This window comes from Peromyscus maniculatus, chromosome 6 (assembly GCF_049852395.1).
Source record: "Peromyscus maniculatus bairdii isolate BWxNUB_F1_BW_parent chromosome 6, HU_Pman_BW_mat_3.1, whole genome shotgun sequence".
Taxonomy (NCBI): domain Eukaryota; kingdom Metazoa; phylum Chordata; class Mammalia; order Rodentia; family Cricetidae; genus Peromyscus; species Peromyscus maniculatus.
The window spans coordinates 60,341,056-60,358,598 of record NC_134857.1 but is presented as its reverse complement, the minus strand read 5'-3'; the positions used below and the strand labels follow the sequence as shown (position 1 = coordinate 60,358,598).

Here is a 17,543-nt window from a genome sequence, read left to right as displayed (position 1 = left end):
TGTACTGGGTTACTTCCATGTGTGTCTGGGTAGGAACACGGGTCCCATAAGTCTCCTCCTTCTTCCTCCTGGGTGCCAGCCTCCAAACTGCCCTCGGTGGTGCTGTCCTCTCAGTGTCCCCGCCATCCTGTGGTCTGTCCCGACTGCTCTGAATTGGAGATAAACAGTGTGACGAACAAGAAAGCACTGAAGAGTGACAGCGTGTGACTTCAGAGGCTAGGTCACAAAGGACAATGGACACGCTCAATTCCCTCCACCTGTCACTCTGTGCAGAGCCAGCGCCGTGTCAGAATACTCCAGCAGCCCATGTGAGGAGGAACTGAGGTCTCCAGCCAGCAGTAGAGCAGCCCATGTGAGGAGGAACTGAGGTCTCCAGCCAGCAGTAGAGCAGCCCATGGTGATACAAGTAAGCCACCATCTCCAATCCCCACCACACCTCGGGGACTTATGCCCGAACCCCAACATCTAGACCCCCAAAGACTGCGGAAGATAGCAAAGCTTTTATATTTTTTTTAATGTTATACACTTGGGGTGTCTGTCAAAGATGACTTTCATATGTCCTGTGATTGAAATACGCTAAGCACTCCATTTTTCTCAGACTAGCCGGTCTTTTCAGTGGTCCAGCAGGCCCCTCACCCTGCCCAGCCCCTCGGCCTTTCTGGCCTTGTCTTCCACAACTCTTCTCTCCTCATGACTACGGCAGCTTCAGCTGCAGCCACACCCTGCCATTCCTCAGGTGGCCTCTGGGCCTCTTTATAGGCCACTCCTCCCCTCTCTCTTTTTCCGCTTATCGCTGGTTAATATACCATAGATATTATTCATTATGTGGTGTCTCTTATCTGATTGTAAGCTAAACTGATACAGAGTTGTTGTTGTTGTTGTTGGTTTGTTGGTTTGTTTGTTTAATTTATTCCCAATGTCTTGAACGATGCCTGGTTTATAGCACTTCCTTCACAGAAATTTCTCAAATGAATACGTATTTAGAACACAGGAGCCCCCAGGTACACATAGATCCACAGCCTATGATCTTACTACTTTGAAAGCTGAGGCGAAAGGATCATGAGTGTGGGACCAGCGTAAGCTTCAGACAAAAATAATGAACAAGGGGTAGGAATGGTAGGAATAGCTCAATGGCAGATGTTTGCCTAGCATGCCCAAGGCCCTGGGTTCTATCCCTAAAGTGATCCACACTCATCACACAGCTGCCTGTAACCCCAGCTCTGGAAGCTCCACTCCTCAGGCCTCAGTGGGCACCTGTACTGATATATAAATAACCACCCCACCACCACCACCATCACACACACACACATAATTTAAATTTTACAAAAGAAAAAAGTTTAGAAACATGTATAAGTAAGTAAGTAAGTAGTATTAATACTTTTTTAAACTCAAAGTGATTAAAAGTATACTTGGTTTATTCCTAGAACTGTTAACATTGTGAGGGATATAGCTTTAATTCCTGGTGGACACTGTTTTGAAAAGTTAGTAAAGGTAATAGTTTTATTCTTTATTGAGGTAACCTTTATTGTAAAACATTTCATATGGAAAATATGCCCCAGGAAGGGCAGAAACATTTATTTCAACACAGCACCATCAATTTTCAATCATATTCTTCCTGACATACATTGTTCTTGAAAATGTTAATTGCTTCAATTTTATGATAAACTCTTCTTGAAAAGAGTATATTGAAGATGATAGAATTAATTGATTTTTGATTAGTGGCTTGAAATAACCCATTCCAAGCCGGGCGGTGGTGGCGCACGCCTTTAATCCCAGCACTCGGGAGGCAGAGCCAGGCGGATCTCTGTGAGTTCGAGGCCAGCCTGGGCTACCAAGTGAGTTCCAGGAAAGGTGCAAAGCTACGCAGAGAAACCCTGTCTCGAAAAACCAAAAAAAAAAAAAAAAAAAAAAAAAAAAAAAAAAAAAAAAAGAAATAACCCATTCCAGACATGCCAATAAGGTGACAAGGTTGTATTAGCAAACTATCAATTCACAGTGAGGAATAAAGACCTCAGTGGTGGTGGTAGGGAGCAGCTCCTTGCCCCATCTGGAAGGCGGATAATAAGAAAGCCAGGCCTGGGTAGGTGGGTGGTGGCAGAGCCACATGCAGAGACCTGGCACATCTCCCTGTTCAGTTTTCCTGTTCAAGTTACCGACATGGAACGATTCAGGGGACACTCAGAAAACCCCCACACATGCCCGACACTCTGACCCTTCAAGGAATGCAGATGTGCCTCTGCCCGCTCCCTTCACTTAGGTGCATTTGGACACCTGGCCTAAGGCAGGTTTCTCAGTTCTTCCGAATATCAAGGTGTCACCTTCTCACGGCCTCTGGACCAACAAGGATCCAAATGCAGGTCAAATACAATGTGGGGAAGTGCTCTATATCCTTCAAGAAGAAATGTTGTACCTGAGTGCAAGATCTAACACACATGTGCCATCAGCCATCATGTGATAAGGGCAAGAGTGACCTCTGATCCCTGTGTAAAGAAAAAGAAAGGGGGTGAAGCCTTTCAGAGAAGATCTACTGATTAGCCAGACATCCGGGGAAAGCAAGTAGTCATTGTTGTGGGGTGATTATGCTTGCTGCCCAGAAGAACCACAGGTTTCTTTGGTTTCAAAGACAGTAAACTCTGCCTCTGGAACCCAGATAGCAACTTCAGCCTGGAAATCATTCACTCAGGCCAGGCAGTGGTGATGCATGCCTTTTATCTCAGCACTCGGGAGGCAGAGGCAGGCAGATCTCTGTGAGTTCAAGGCCAGCCTGGTCTATGAAGTGAGAGTTCCAGGACAGCCAGGGCTACACAGAGAAACCCTGTCTCAAAAAATCAAAAAGGAAGGAAGGAAGGAAGGAAGGAAGGAAGGGAGGGAGGGAGGGAGGGAGGGAGGGAGGGAGGGAGGGAGAGAGGGAGGGAGGAAAAAGAAAATTGTCCACTCCAGAGAGCCTAGTGGAGGGAAATGAGCTTGAATGGTGGAGTGTGGATCATGGCTTCAGCTGCTTTAGAAGTCAGTGGCTACAGCCTTCTCTCTCTTCTTTTAAGTCTTTCAGGAAAAAATTTGACAGGATGCTGTTGAGGCTGGTGGGAGGAGGGAAGGAAAGAAGAGGGAGGGACGAAAGAAAACAAGCTAAGGATTTAACTTCTTTTAAAGCACGAAAAAGCATGGTTACATAATGCAACGAGATCAGCAGATTTGGCTCTGCCTCCACACCATTCTTAATTTCTCATTATATATGGAAATCCTCCAAGCGGAAAGCAGAATCACTCAGTTTGAAATCATTCAGAAAATAGAGGACATAAGTAAATAGCTGAGATTTAAAAATAAAAACAAAAACAAAACAACAACAACAACAAAAATCTCCCACACTCCCATGCTGCAAGAGGTCCTGACGGCAAACAAGCATTTGGAGAGTCCACTTGGAAAACTGAGCAGATAGCGCAAAGTTCCCATTCAGCCCTCTTCTAGCTGCCTTAGCATTGTGCCTCTGTGTACCAAATGTGTTAAAAGTTATGCAGCACTGATACATTATTCTGAAGAAATAAAAGCATAAATTGTACCTTAGAGTTAATCTTTATGTTGCATGTTGTACAAGATATAGCCAATTTAACTTGCCGGTCCAAGTGAGCTTGGGAAGCAAAAAGATTCTGTTGGTTTTGGATGAAATATCATGTAACTATTCAACTGGGTCCAGTTTAGCTGTGCCCTTCCTGGAGTCTTATCTATATCTGTCTATTCCATTAGAGTGGTGAAGACCTAATTATTCTCCCTCACTTCGATTTACTCCTGTTTGCTTCACATGCTTGGACACTGCTGTGAGGCACATAGGCAGGCTCCTTATGTTTTACTATAAAAATGGCTTCTTCAACATTACACAATGCTCCTCTTTATCTCTGGTGATCCCCTGGTCTGCTCTCCTTTGAAGATAAAGTTGGTACTCCAGATACCTCTGGATCTTTGTCCGTCTTTCTAAATCGGTATACTTATTAATAAAATTAAGGTGGGTTTCTCATCAACAACGTAAACTTAGGTCCTGAATTTTAGTCTTTGTTACTCTTTGCTTCTCATTGATCCCTCTTTTTTCTGTCTTCTCTAGTTTTAATTCTATACTTGTAAGATTCTATTTTCTCCCTTTTCTTACTATATCAATACACATCTTTTGGAAAATTTTGTAGGGATTGCTCTAATTATTTGGGTGGTTTTTTTTAATCTCCCAGTAGATGTTTTCAACTACTTTTAGTCTACTATTAAATAACACTGTGACTACATAATCTAATGGAATCAGCAGAGTGTTTTCTGCTGTAGCACAGTGCCCTGTGTGGTGACACACACCCACAGTGCCAGCACTCAGGAGACCGCCAGAGGATGATTAGGATTATGACACCAACATGAGCTATATGGTGAGAATTTAGGGCTGGGATGAAGCTCAATAAGGCCACGAGTTCAATTCAGAATTATAAAAAGAAAATTAAAAAGCAACCTATTAGGCAGGTCAAGCTCTGTCTTATAGACAATTTCCAATGTTCCCTCCTGTCCCTTAGAGTCTGCCATTCATAAATAACCATCATTATTGAAATTAAAAGGTTTAGTTGCACCTTTATGCCCTTTCTGAAGCTTTTCCTTCATGGAAGTCTGAGTTTCTGATCTATATCATATTTCTTCTCTCTGGAGAATTTTAATATTTCTTCCAACACTGATCTACTAAAAGTTTTAAAGGTTTTGTTTGTCTTAGGAAAATCTTCATTTCTTCGATAAAAAAGAAAGAAAAAATAAATAAATATCTCCAATCCTCACCTTGAAAACCCAATAATGTTTTAAAAGGTAAAACTCACCCACCCGCGGGTGCCCCCTAGCACTATTCCACTCACCCAGAGTTCCCACGTGTAGTCAGTGGACCCTTGTACCAATTTGCTAGAGATTCATCATTCACTCCCCCAGCCTGTCACTGGCTCTAAAGACTCTTCCTCCCCTGGAAAGATGTGATTCTGGGTATTTACTGAGCTTCTCAGCTGTCAGGCAAGAAGTCCAAGCTATGATCTCAATTCTCTTCTCTAAAGAAGAGCGTTGGTTTTCAGTTTGCGCCATATTTTTCTTGTCATAAATGAAGAGAATACCAAGCCCTTTGAGTGGTACAGCAAACACAAAAACTACAAATCCTAGTGTTTTATACAGTTTGTAACTTTGACCACGTAAAAAGATGAAGAAAAGCCAATGCTTAAGATTAAATGACTTTTCTAATTTTATTTACAAGGAAATGGATGAACTGGAGACCATAATGTAAAATGATATAATGCAGACTCAGAAAGACCCTGTTTTCTCTGATGTACAGAATCCAGATTTAAAGAGGAATGTACATGTCCATGAAAGCAAGAGGAAGGATGTGGGATGAGGATGAGGTTTAAGAGAGTGGGAGAAGAGAGAACAAGAGAGGGTCATAGGAAAACAAAGAACATTCAAGCATCTTCTTTCATATGCAGAGTCTAAAAGTATGTGTGCATATAAGAAAGAGAGACAGACAGACAGAGGGGGAGAGAGCGAGGGGGGAGTCAGAGTAGGAGGGAGAGAAGGGGAGAGAGAGAGAGCGCAGGACTATTGCTCCTTACTGGTAAGGAGGTTTGAGGGTGTAAATGAAAATTCTAAAGTGTCTCACCAGTGTGCCATGTGTTAACAAGGAATTTGTGGGTCACTCTTTTGGGTTCTCAGGCTTATCAATAAAATATTTTACTCATCGACTCAGAAGAACACTCTTGAAGAAAGGGTTTAAAAGAAAAGGCCTGGGACAAGCAAGCTGCAAAGTGGACCCAGAGGAGGAAGGTGGAGCAGAGGAAACCCAGCCATTTGAAGGCAGTCACATTGTGGATGATGGAGGGTGGCTTCTGAGAAATAGAGGGAAAAAGCCCAAAATACGAGGGAAAGCATATGTATTCTCTGTCTAAATCCTAAAGAAAGAGACAGGAAAGAATAGAAAGGAAAAGTTACAGCTTTCTGAGACCAGATTCAAAAAGGCAAACAGGTAACTAAGCCTCATGGAGGGCCACTCTATAAAGACCACACCAGAGGTTTGAGAAAGGCACATTGTCTCAATAAAGCAATAATTATTCTTCCCATCTCTTTAACATTCCTTAAAGTAAATCAGCCTTTCTTGGGTGTTGTCTTTGAGTCTGGTGACTGACTGGCCCAGCTGGATTAACTCTCAGGTTTTGGGTATCTTGGAATGTTAGGTCTCTACCAAGTCCATTGAAATATGTTCCCTTTGAGACTCAGCAGAGCCCCAATAAAGACTTCTGTAGCATCCCCTGTAGTCAGACTTTAGACTGCCAGCTCCCTAATAATGACATGGAGACTTCTTATTAAGTATGAAAGCTTGGCCTTAGCTTAGACTTGTTCCCAACTAGCTCTTAAAACTTAAATTAACCCATTTATACTAATCTACACTCTGTCATGTATTTGGTTACCTCTCCTCAGTATTGTACATCTGACTTCCTCTGAGTCTCCCGGTTGAGTCCCCCACGAAAGATTCTCCATTCCCCTCCCCCTGGCAGCATCTTCAGGCCCCACCTCTATTATAATTCTCTTACTGCTTCTGTCCCATGCATTTCCCTCTTCCACCAAAGTCCCAAGACCCTAACTGTTCTCCCCAAAGGCTGGAATCAATTTCTTTCAAATTTCTGTTCATGTTGATATTTTGACATTTCCCCACAAATCACAACTGGCCTTCGTATCAACCAGAATAGTGAAGGCTTTCTAAGTTTTTCAACTTATATTGCATACAAAAAAATACTACCTACGGCAACTACAGCACTATGAAATCTGTTCCTTAAGTAATGAGACCTAAAACTCAACATTATTCCTTGACCACAGTATAGATGCTGTGTTAGCAGGTATCTTATTCATTTCCAAAAGGGTGCCTGGGTATTTTAAGTGTAGTTTTTTTTCTTCCCTATCACTACTAAGAGCTTAGAATATTCAGTAAATCATATGGCAAACCGATTGCCAACACCCAGACTTTGTTGTTCCATTCTTGGGGCACAGGCCAGATAGATTTAGCTCCCTTCCTAATATGGATATTGGTTTCACTAAAATCACCAGCAGCATTAGCCAGCCTCTTCCCTAGACCTTTGAAGCCAGGTGTTGACTGTAACAACCCTAGATGGCATCTTCCTCCAAGAGAAGATTGCTTCCTCTCCACTGAAAATCCGTTGTGTGGCACAGAGACCCTTGTTTATCTTTGCAAGGCCTTCTGGGTAACTTACTGCAGCTTTGGCATCAGCACCTGCCGCTTTGTCTTGCTTGTTGCTAAGGAAACCACGTCTTCATTTTATGCACCAACCTTGGCTACCATAAAATGTTTCCTTTCATCATCTTCTCAAGGTCTTCCTTAATTGAAGAGAGCTGGAGGTTCTCTCTGAAGCAGACTTCACTGTGAGGGAATGTTGTGGCCACCTTGATTGTATATCTAAATAGCTAAAATTTCTCTGTGTTAGCAGTAAGGCTCTTTCATTGTGTCACTGGTTCATTGACTAGAGTAGCATTTCCTGTGTTTGTTTTCGTTAACATGTATTGATTGTACCTGCATTAATACATGTATTAACATGTATTGATTGAACCTCTTTAGGAGGTTCCACCTATGTCTATACATGCACACAGTATGCACCAATCAAATCCACCATCCCCCGTACCTTTCCCAGTCCCTAAAATCACCGTTGTACTAGAGAGTCAACACTTCTCAGTCTCCATGTGAGCAAGAGCATTCAGTGCTTGTCTAGCTTATTTCAGTTAATGGAATATCCTCCAGCTTCATCCATTGTGCTGCAAACAGCAGGACTTCATTCTTTTTTACCAACGAGTCTATGCGTGTATACACCTCACTTTCATTTTCACTTTGAGTCCTGCAATAAACTCGAGCACACAGGCTTGTCTTCAGTGTGCTCACCTCATTTTCTTTGGATTTGTACCCAGAAGTGGGGTTGCTTGGTCCGATTCAGTTTTTGTTGTTATTACCTTGTTCCTTGGTGCTCATGATGTATCCCGGGAACTTGAGCATGCTAGGTAAGCTCTGTACCAGTGAGTAAGATCAGAGTCCTGTTTTTTATGTTGTCTTTTTTTTCTGACCCTCCATACTGTTGTACACAGAGGAGAACTAGTTTACATTCCCACCAACAGCTTGGAAGAGTTTCTTTTGCCACATCAACTTGCCAATAGTTGTTCATAACTCGTATGCACATGCACACACACATGCACACAGAGAGATGATAGATGATTGATAGATAATAAACATGTAAACATTAAATGGACCAAATACCTAAATGTAAAACCTCATACCCTGAAATCACTAGAAAAATATTATAGGGACAACATTTCCAAACACTGGTTGCAGGCAGTGATTTTCTGAATAGGTACACCCAAACTCAGGAAAGGATAGCAAGAACTGACAGATAATATTTTATCAAATTAAGAAGTTCTGCACAGCAAAGAACAACAGGGTGTAGACAACCTACAAAACCAGAGATGACATTTACCAAGTTTTTATCCAAAAGTTCATATCCAGAATACATAAAGATGGCAAAGGACTGGAGACATAGCTCGGTGAGAAGCATTTGCTTAGTATGTGCTAGGGTCCTGGGTTCCATCTCTAACACTAGGAGGAGAAAGCTTTGTCTTCCTTGGTGGGAGTTTATGGTACCCAAAAACAGAAAAGTGACATGTTATGCAGCTATGATAATAACAATGCAAACCACTGAACTCACATGTGGGTTTACCAAACTGTAACATACATGTAGTGAGTGTATACTTTTGGGAAACAATGATGCTGATAGACTTGCTTGATGTAAGGTGGCTAAAACCCCTCAATTTAATGCGAAAACTTAAAGAAATTAATTAATAGTAAAGTACATAAAACTGAACTCAATAAGCAATCTCTGCCTACAGTCTGTATACCAATAAACAGAGAGTTGTTTCTCAATATTCTCAGTTGCTAAATTAATCATTTCACTTAAGATGCTTAGCTTCTTTCATTCATTAATGTTCTGCCTCCCAGTGTGGATGTCTGATGCATGCCACATTGGGAGCAAGGCTTCCTTTCTAGAAACCTTATCTTTAACGTCTCTACTTTGCTTCTCTTTCCTGTGAACCTCACATGATCCGTTAGTGGATGGCGTCAGCTCAATGCTACCCCAAGAGGCCTGCTTTAAACTTAGACTAGGGCGGAACCTAGCACTTCCTCATCTTCAAGTCCATGTCTGTGTCCTCTGCTGCACCAGTACCAGCACTGCTGTGTAGGAGAGTTCTCTCTCTCTCTCTCTCTCTCTCTCTCTCTCTCTCTCTCTCTCTCTCTCTCTCTCTCTCTCACACACACACACACACACACACACACACACACACACACATATACACATACATATTCTCAGCTGTTGAAGAGGGTCCAATGCAAGCAAATCTACATTGTACACCAGAGGCTGCTTTTTTTTTTTTTCTCAGAATCTCTATCGGGTGTCAGGAGCCTGCACTCCAGCTCATTGCCCTGATGATTCCTATAGCTGATGAGGTGGGACAAGTCTCAATCTAGAATATGACTCACAGCCTGCTTTCCCACTCAAGTTTCCTGGAGGACACTTTCAAAGAAATTGACTCCTGGGCCAAGCATTACTTTAGCTACTCCAGCGTGTGGTTTTGTATAAAGCCACGTTCCTCGGCCATTGCAATGTGCCAGCAAGCCGCAGAGGTGACAGCCCTACAGGCCACTTAGTACTCACTACATTTGCACACACACACACATTAGTGGTTTAGATGCCTTTGTCCAGGCCCATGATCCCAGCTCCACGGGAGGCTGAGTCTGGAGGATCACAATCTTAAAGTCCACTTGGGCTATGGAGTAAGTGCAAGCCAGTCTAGGCAACCTTGTGAGAAGCTGTCTCAGAGTTTAAAAAGAAAAAAAGAGGGAGGAGGGTACAACTGGTAGAGCATTTGCCTAACAAGGAAGAACAGATTGGGGTAACTTGGTCATTTTTTTTTTTTATAATGCCTCTGTTTTTGGCTTATCCACAAACCACACAGATAAAGGTGTGATGTTCAAGAGTAGGTGACTTGCTACTCCCTGACCCCTGACCTCTCTCTTCTTTAAGAGCAAAGAACCTCTCTGGTTAACTTGCTGATTGACAGAGAGCTTGCCGACTCCTTAGTCACCTGACTGAGCTCCAGCCCTCCACTGGGAGGGTGTCCCGAGCCTCTGCCTGGGAGGGGACTCTGGTCTCCTTCTCAGACGCCGGCAGGAAGTCCTAGGAAGAGCCCGGCTGGCCTCCGCAGCCTGCCCAGTGAGTACCCACCAGATCGCCGGGGTCTGAGGACTGCCCTGTGACTCGCTTCTGGGAAAAACTCTCAGAGCAAGTTCTTCGTGCCAGCACCGCTGACGTCAGCCCAGAGACAGCCGAAGTTGCCCTTAGATTGGAGGAAACTAAAGGAAACCAGAAATGAAATCTTTGAACTAGAGCAGGCAGTATTGATCTGAGCAGCCCGTACTATCTTGGAGGGAGGGGAAGGGCTGATTAAAACTTTAAACTAGTAGGGGGAAAAAAGCAGACATACCAGTAATGAAGAGGAAGAATTAACGTGGTGTAATAAAATATCAGTGGTCACTGAACAAGTAAACCTTAAGATACTTGGTCTTGAGACTGTTCAACTGGAGAATGTTGAAAGTTTTTACCCCCCACCCCCACCCCGGGGAAATGCTGAACTATTGAGATGGCTGCTGCCTGATTGACACCCGGCCTAAGGTAAACGTGTATGGGCAGGTCATGGCCTAAGGTAAACGTGTATGGGCAGGTCACATGCTATCTGAACCACGTGATGTTTATGGTTCTATTGTCCTGAAAAAAAAATTTTTTTAATGAATGTGGGGAATAAATCACAAGTTTTAAGCCTGCCTAGAAAAGCCTGTGAGACTTGTCTCAAAAAAAAAAAAGTGAAAATAAGGGCTGGGGGGTTTCAGCTGAGCAGAGCGCTCAACTAGCATGCTGCGAGTTTAACTCAAGAAATCAATAAATAATAATAATGATAATGAAAATCGGGGTCTCATTATCATAGTCCTGGCCGGCTTGGAACTAACTATGTAAACCAGGCAGGAACTGAACACAGAGATCTGACTGCTTCTGCCTCCTGAGTGCTGGGTTTTAGTTTGCTACCAACCTGAGCCAAAAATAAGATTTTCAAAGGAGTGGTTTGAGATAGGTTTGTGCTCCAAGGGAATTGGGGATAAATGCTTGGTAGAGTTATGATGCTTCTCTTTATCAAAGAAATGTCACCGGTTTAGAACAAGGTGCATGCAGCCTTCCTCGGGGTTACCTGGGATTGTCAGTACACACGGAATTAGATCACATGCTTTCTGAACCGTGTGGGAGCTGTGTGCTGTGAGCGAACATCGTGTATCTAAGGCAATAACGGACCGAAGCTGACCCAGCAGTCAAATGAGGTCATATGCTCTGATCTGCACTACTAATTATCCTTTCAATCCGGGCTGATACCTGGGGCTGCCCGTCAATATTCGTTAGTGGAACCCTCTTTTCTGTCCAATAATCTGCCTCCTTCAGTGGTTAGGCACTGTCCTCTTTTCCATGTACTTGCTTTGCCTGTTTTAATTAAAACGGAAAAGAAATGATTTCTTAGTTACTAAACCTGTATTTTCAGTCCCTGGCAGCTTTCCAAAGTGACTCATGTTCAGCAGGCTTTTCCAAATACTACCACCAAGAAATATCTGACTTTTGGTTACTGGTGGGCTTGATCCTTTTCTTCTTGTGCATGCGCGTGATGTATGTGTGGGTGCATGCATGAGTGCACAGGTGGCAGTCAGAGGAAGACATGAGTCTCTCCCTTTAGCGTTCTCTACTTTATTGTTACTGCTTAACTGAGAAAATTAGAAAACTCTATAAAATATGAAAAGCTCCACGAAACTTGTCTGTCATCCTTGTTGCAGGGATCAGTCTAATTTTCCCTGTATCTTTTTTTTTATTTATTTTTATTTTATATGCATTGGTGTTTTGCCTGCATATATGTTTATGTGAGGCTGTCAGGTCCCCTGGAACTGGAGTGATAGACAGTTGTGAGCTGCCATGTGGGTGCTGGGAATCGAACCTGGGTCCTCTGAAAGGACAGCATGTGCTCTTAACCACTGAGTCATCTCTCCAGCCCCCTTCCTGTATATTTTTTTTTAACTTTAGTATGTGTGATGCCAAAGCAAGCAGTATTTTTGTTTGTTTGTTTTTGTTTTTCAAGACAGGGTTTCCCTGTGTAGCTTGCAAGCAGTATGTTTTTAGAGATTTATTTTTGTTTTTATTTATGGATGTTTGTTTGTGCCTGTGTGTATACATGTGTGCAGGTGCCTGTAGAGGCCAAATGAGGGAGTTGGGTCCTCTGGAGCTGGAGTTACAGATGGTTGAGTCATCCAACTTTGGTACTGGGAACCAAAAGCTTAGGTGTCCGCAAGAGTAGCAATCGATTTTTGACTGCCTGGCCATCTTTCCAGTCCTTCCACTTCACTTTTTGAGACAGGGTCTCTCACAGAATCTGAAACTGAGCATTTAAGCTAGACTGGCTGGCCACTGAGCCCGTGTGACCCTGCTGTCTCTGCTCCCTCCCCACCCAGCCATGAAGTTGCAGTCACATGCTTTTTTCCAGCTTTTAAGTGGGTGCTGAGGATCTGAACTCATGTCACAAGCCCCTTACCCACTGAGCCACCTCCACGGCCATCTGCTACTTCTCTTCACTGGGGAACCAGCACTTGTATGTAGCAATAGTATCTGATAGAAATTTTTGCAGTGGTGGAAAACTCTAGAATCTGCAGTATCCAGATTGGTGGCTGCTAGACAAAGGTGGTGACTAAGTACTTGAAACATAATTTGGCTGAAGACCTGAATTTTTTTTTCCTTTTCCTGAGCTGATTAATTTTATTAAAAGCCTGGTTACCTGTATGTGGCTTGGTGCCCCCAGACTGTATAGCTGGGATGCCTAACCAGCTGCTGTTCTGCAGGCTGCTCTTATACAGCTCATTGCTGCTCAGACTCCACAAGATTCATGAAGCATTTTCTTCTACCTTGGCTTAAAAATATTAATAGTTAGATTATTTGTTTCTTTATACATGTATACAGCATGCATGTGTGTGTGCACTGTGCTAAGGACTGAACCCAGGTCCCAGTGCATATTTAAGCACATGTTCTACCACTGAGCTGCACCTCAGACAAGACTCTTTGGCTACGGACTTACTGCTTACTATAGGTATACTAATGAAAAGACAAGATTCTGAATTTGTGACGGCCATACAACCTGCATGTGCCCTTAGGCTTGGGTCTGGAACACAGCAAACGCTTTTGCTTATTAAGCACTTCATTGTTCTGAAAGTCTTCTCAGGTGCTTTTGAATTTGATTGACACAACAACCAGTTAAATAGAGTCCAAGCCCAGAAATTTGTTCACCATGCCTGTCTGCTTTACAGAGAAATCATCTTTGTAATATAGGAAAAAATGGATCCAGATCTTGTAAAACGTTAGATTTTCAAACTCTGAAGGAAAAAAAAAGAACACTTGGTCTATTTTATTATAAGTTAGCAATAAAAAATTATTGGTAGAACAAATGAAACACATGAACTGTGAGCATTATGTATAAATGATAGATTTTTGCATCATGACCTGACTAACTGCAAAAAAGGAGCCTTAGCTGCTTTTGATCAATGGACTTCGTGTCCTGATCACAACTGGTTCACAGGTTCACAGCTTCTCGCCTTCATTTTATTTCTTTTGTTTCAGAAACTCTTGAAAAACACGGACTGAAAGTGGGACCGTCCGCTGTCTGCCACCCCTGCAACCATGAGCAATAATGGAACAGATTTCACCACGGGCTACCTCTCCTCTGCTGTAGCGATTGTCTTGTTTGGCTCCAACTTTGTACCACTTAAAAAATATGACACCGGTGATGGTAATTGTTTTGTTTTTTTTTTTAACCCAAACTTGCTTTTAAGCATCTTGGCTACTTGTTTGTTTTTGTTTTATCTTTTAAAAATAACAGCTAAAAAAACTGTGTTATTGATTATAGTAATAGAACTCGCATAAATCATCTCCCAGTGCCCATTGTAGTACACCAAGAGTGAGTCAGGACAGGGAGGCCAGATTGTACTCCGTGATAAAGCAAGGCGGGTACCACTGGAAAAGCTTCTTGCCCGTGGCTCTGTGTTTATAAAATAGGTACATTATGGCCAGTTCTGCTCTCAGCATTCATTCAAAAACACAGTTGATACATGAGAGACCAAGCTGAACATCACGCACACCTGTTGACTGGTGAACAAGTTCTTCTCTAACTAACCATGAAAGGCGAACACAGAAAGCTTCTCCCCATTAAAGAAAGACACGGGGCAGTGCCAAAACCTACACACTCCTCGACACAAAGCTGGGCACCTCAGTTACCACCTGTGCACACACAGACACACATCCTTTGCCACAAAACTGTGCACATCTGATGTCAGACCCCCATTCCGGCAGCCCTGCAGCGGTCCTCGGGCTTCGTTCTTCACGGTGCTCCTTCCTCACAAACCCCCCAGTCCTTCTAAATTAAGGGGCTGTGTGGAGTGCGTTGTTACTGTACTTAGCCACCTCATTAGTTCAAACTTTTTTAATACATTGCTGGTGCAGTCTTTCCGTGTCATCCCCCAAACCGGGTTTGGTTCTGTTTTGAGGTTTTGAATGCGTGGTTTTGCACAGCGCTGTAATTTCTAGAAACGCGTGTGTCACCGTGCAACAAACAGTACAAGCTGATGGTTAGTGAAAGGAAGCAAGAGTTGCTTTTGCCTTTGGAAGACCTTTTTTCTCTGACCTCCCTTTGGAAGTCAGAAGGGACTTCTCAGTGAACTTACTCAGTGAGCACCTCTTGGGAGGTAACTTCCCAGTTATTTTTGTTTGTTGTTTGTTTGTTTTGGTTTTTGGAGATTGGGTTTCTCTACATAGCCCTGGCTGTCCTGGAACTCTCTTTGTAGACAAGGCTGGCCTCGAACTCACAGATCTGCCTCCTGAATGCTGGGATTAAAGGTGTATACCACCACGCTAACCCCGTTATAGTTAAATCTCCCTGGTTCCTTAGTCTTCATACTCCTTAGACGGCAGGGTTACAAATCTTTCCTCCTTGGCTGGAGCTTGACAAGCATAGAAACTAATAGAAAAATAACCAGAAGGGGCAGCTGGCCTAGCTGCGGGGTTTGTGATCCTGAACAAGTGTCCCGTGTGGTGTGTGTGTGTGTGTGTGTGTGTGTGTGTGTGTGTGTGTGTGTGTGTGTGTTTCTGAAAACTGAACCCAAGGCCTCTGCACATATTTCGAGTGCTCTGGTCTCAGTTTCCCCCAACCAAGCAAGTTTCACCAGCTTTTTGTTTCCAATTTCACACCTGCAGCATAAAGATTTTCTTCCTCTCCAATACTGTTTTGTTGTTTTGGAGGTTAGTAGACATTTTTTTTTTTCACCTCTACTCTGTTGTAAGAATGAACAGCAAAAGACAAAAGTCGTACAAGTTGGAACCAAAAGTGGCAGTGTGGTGTTGCAGCTGCCTTGGCACTTCATTCGGTGTGGGTTTTGAACCCCTAAGCCTTGATCTTTTCAGTCCCTAAGCCTTGATGGTATGGGAGCCTTGAATGGCCACTGCCATGTTCATCCTCGGGTAAGTGGCCAGCAGCATCTTATATTATAAGAAGCAGAGGAGCCCTGGCCTGGGAGGCTGAATCTCAGGCTTGTAAAAATCTGTCTCATCACAGAAATTAAACTCCAGCAGGGTGAGCCACAAATGGCCACTTGTATCCCAAGATTTAAGTTACTGCTGCACTGTTTGGAAGATCTCAATGCATGTTTTGACAGTGGCCGTGACACCGGCATCAGAGTGAAAATACAGCCTCCATCTTCTCAGAATTCCTTGACAGAAATTTCTTGATTTGTCTACAGGTGAAATAGGATGTTAAGCAGGAACACACTGTGGACTTTTGGAGTCAAGCATCTAGGGTTTAGAATCCAGTTAAAAATGTCCTTACCAGCTTTGGGGCCAAGTTACTTAAGCTCAAATTTGCTTTCTTGGTATCTGAGATGGGGTCAATTATGACATAGAGTAGTTGTAAGAATAAATGTGCCACATGCCCACTGTGGGGACATTTCCTAATTTGTGGCTGTTCTTTTTTTTTTTTTTTTTGGTTTTTCGAGACAGGGTTTCTCTGCGTAGCTTTGTGCCTTTCCTGGAGCTCACTTGGTAGCCCAGGCTGGCCTCGAACTCACAGAGATCCGCCTGGCTCTGCCTCCCGAGTGCTGGGATTAAAGGCGTGTGCCGCCGCCGCCGCCGCCGCCGCCGCCGCCGCCGCCGCCGCCGCCGCCGCCGCCACCACCACCCAGCATCTTACAGATATTCTTAAACATACATATACTCAAATCGTTCTGCCAAGTAATGCCAGGTTGTCTTATTTCCAGGGATGTTCCTTCAGTGGGTGCTCTGTGCTGCCATTTGGCTGGTCGCCTTAGTGGTCAACTTGGTACTACGCTGCCCTAAATTCTGGCCTTTTGCGATGCTCGGTGGCTTCATTTGGGCAACAGGTAATATGTGTATTCACCTAATACAGTGGTCATACTCACAACCAGGAGAAAAGGCACAGTGACTCAGTCATTAAATGCAGATAACATGGGCTGTGTATTGTTTTCCTTTCAGATATTCCTGGAAATTTCCTGATTTTTTTTCCCTTTAAATGTTTTAAGTTTATAGTAAGAGTTTTCTTGTGTCCTGCATGGCCCGCAGTCAGGACAAATCTCTCTCACCCGCCAGTCCCAAGTAAACACACGGAGGCTTATATTAATTAAAACTGCTCAGCCATTAGCTCAGGCTAACTACTGACTAGCTCTTACATTTAAACTCAGTCCATTTCTGTTAATCTATATGTTGCCACATGTTCCGTGGCTTTACCTGTGTGCCATTACATGCTGCTCCCTGGACAGCAGGCTGGTGTCTCCTGACTCAGCCTTCCTCTTCCCAGAATTCTCCTTGTCTGCTTATCCTGCCTATACTTACTGCCTGGCTACTGGCCAATGAGTGTTTTATTAAACCAGTGTACAAAAGCATTATCCCACGGCATAAGTTCCTGCTAGAAAACTATTATAGTAAAGACATTTGATCCTTTTAAAGTATAACTTAGATGCGATCTTATGCATTTGACTTTTCTAAGGCATGTTTATCAGAACATGTTTTAATAAAGAGTAATTCTTAAACCTCATCCTTAAAAGATGACAAGTAGAGGCATGTAATCATTCTGAGTAACATTTAACAAAGAAAACAGAAAACAAAAAAATGTCCTTGTTGCTTTATCAATTCCCTGAAGTCTATAGTAGAATTTATATTTCCAGTTAACCAATCAGAAACAGTTTTCTTTTCTACATGAACTCCCTCTGGAAAGTTCATCTTTTTGTATTTTAATAAATAAAATTACTAAAAATTTTTAAGAGATAAATTTGTTAGAAGCAAATAAAATTGAAAATGTTAAAATCCTACTGG

General features: G+C 43.0%; 1 protein-coding gene across 4 annotated transcripts in view; it reads left to right on the top strand.

Moving 5' to 3' along the window:
• The first annotated feature begins 271 nt into the window (after positions 1-271).
• Tmem144 (transmembrane protein 144) overlaps positions 272-17,543 on the top strand; it is a 42,859-nt gene continuing 25,587 nt past the window's right edge. Inside the window, exons 1-3 of one of the 4 annotated variants that reach the window (XM_076574282.1) lie at positions 272-406; positions 13,788-13,956; positions 16,472-16,594. In XM_076574282.1, the coding sequence (XP_076430397.1) occupies positions 13,848-13,956; positions 16,472-16,594 (232 nt within the window). In that variant the 5' untranslated portion in view covers positions 272-406; positions 13,788-13,847. Of the gene's footprint in view, positions 407-10,172; positions 10,308-10,361; positions 10,381-10,744; positions 10,767-13,787; positions 13,957-16,471; positions 16,595-17,543 lie in introns of those variants that run through there. The other 3 variants (XM_015999598.3, XM_076574283.1, XM_076574284.1) reach the window with 3 other exon arrangements.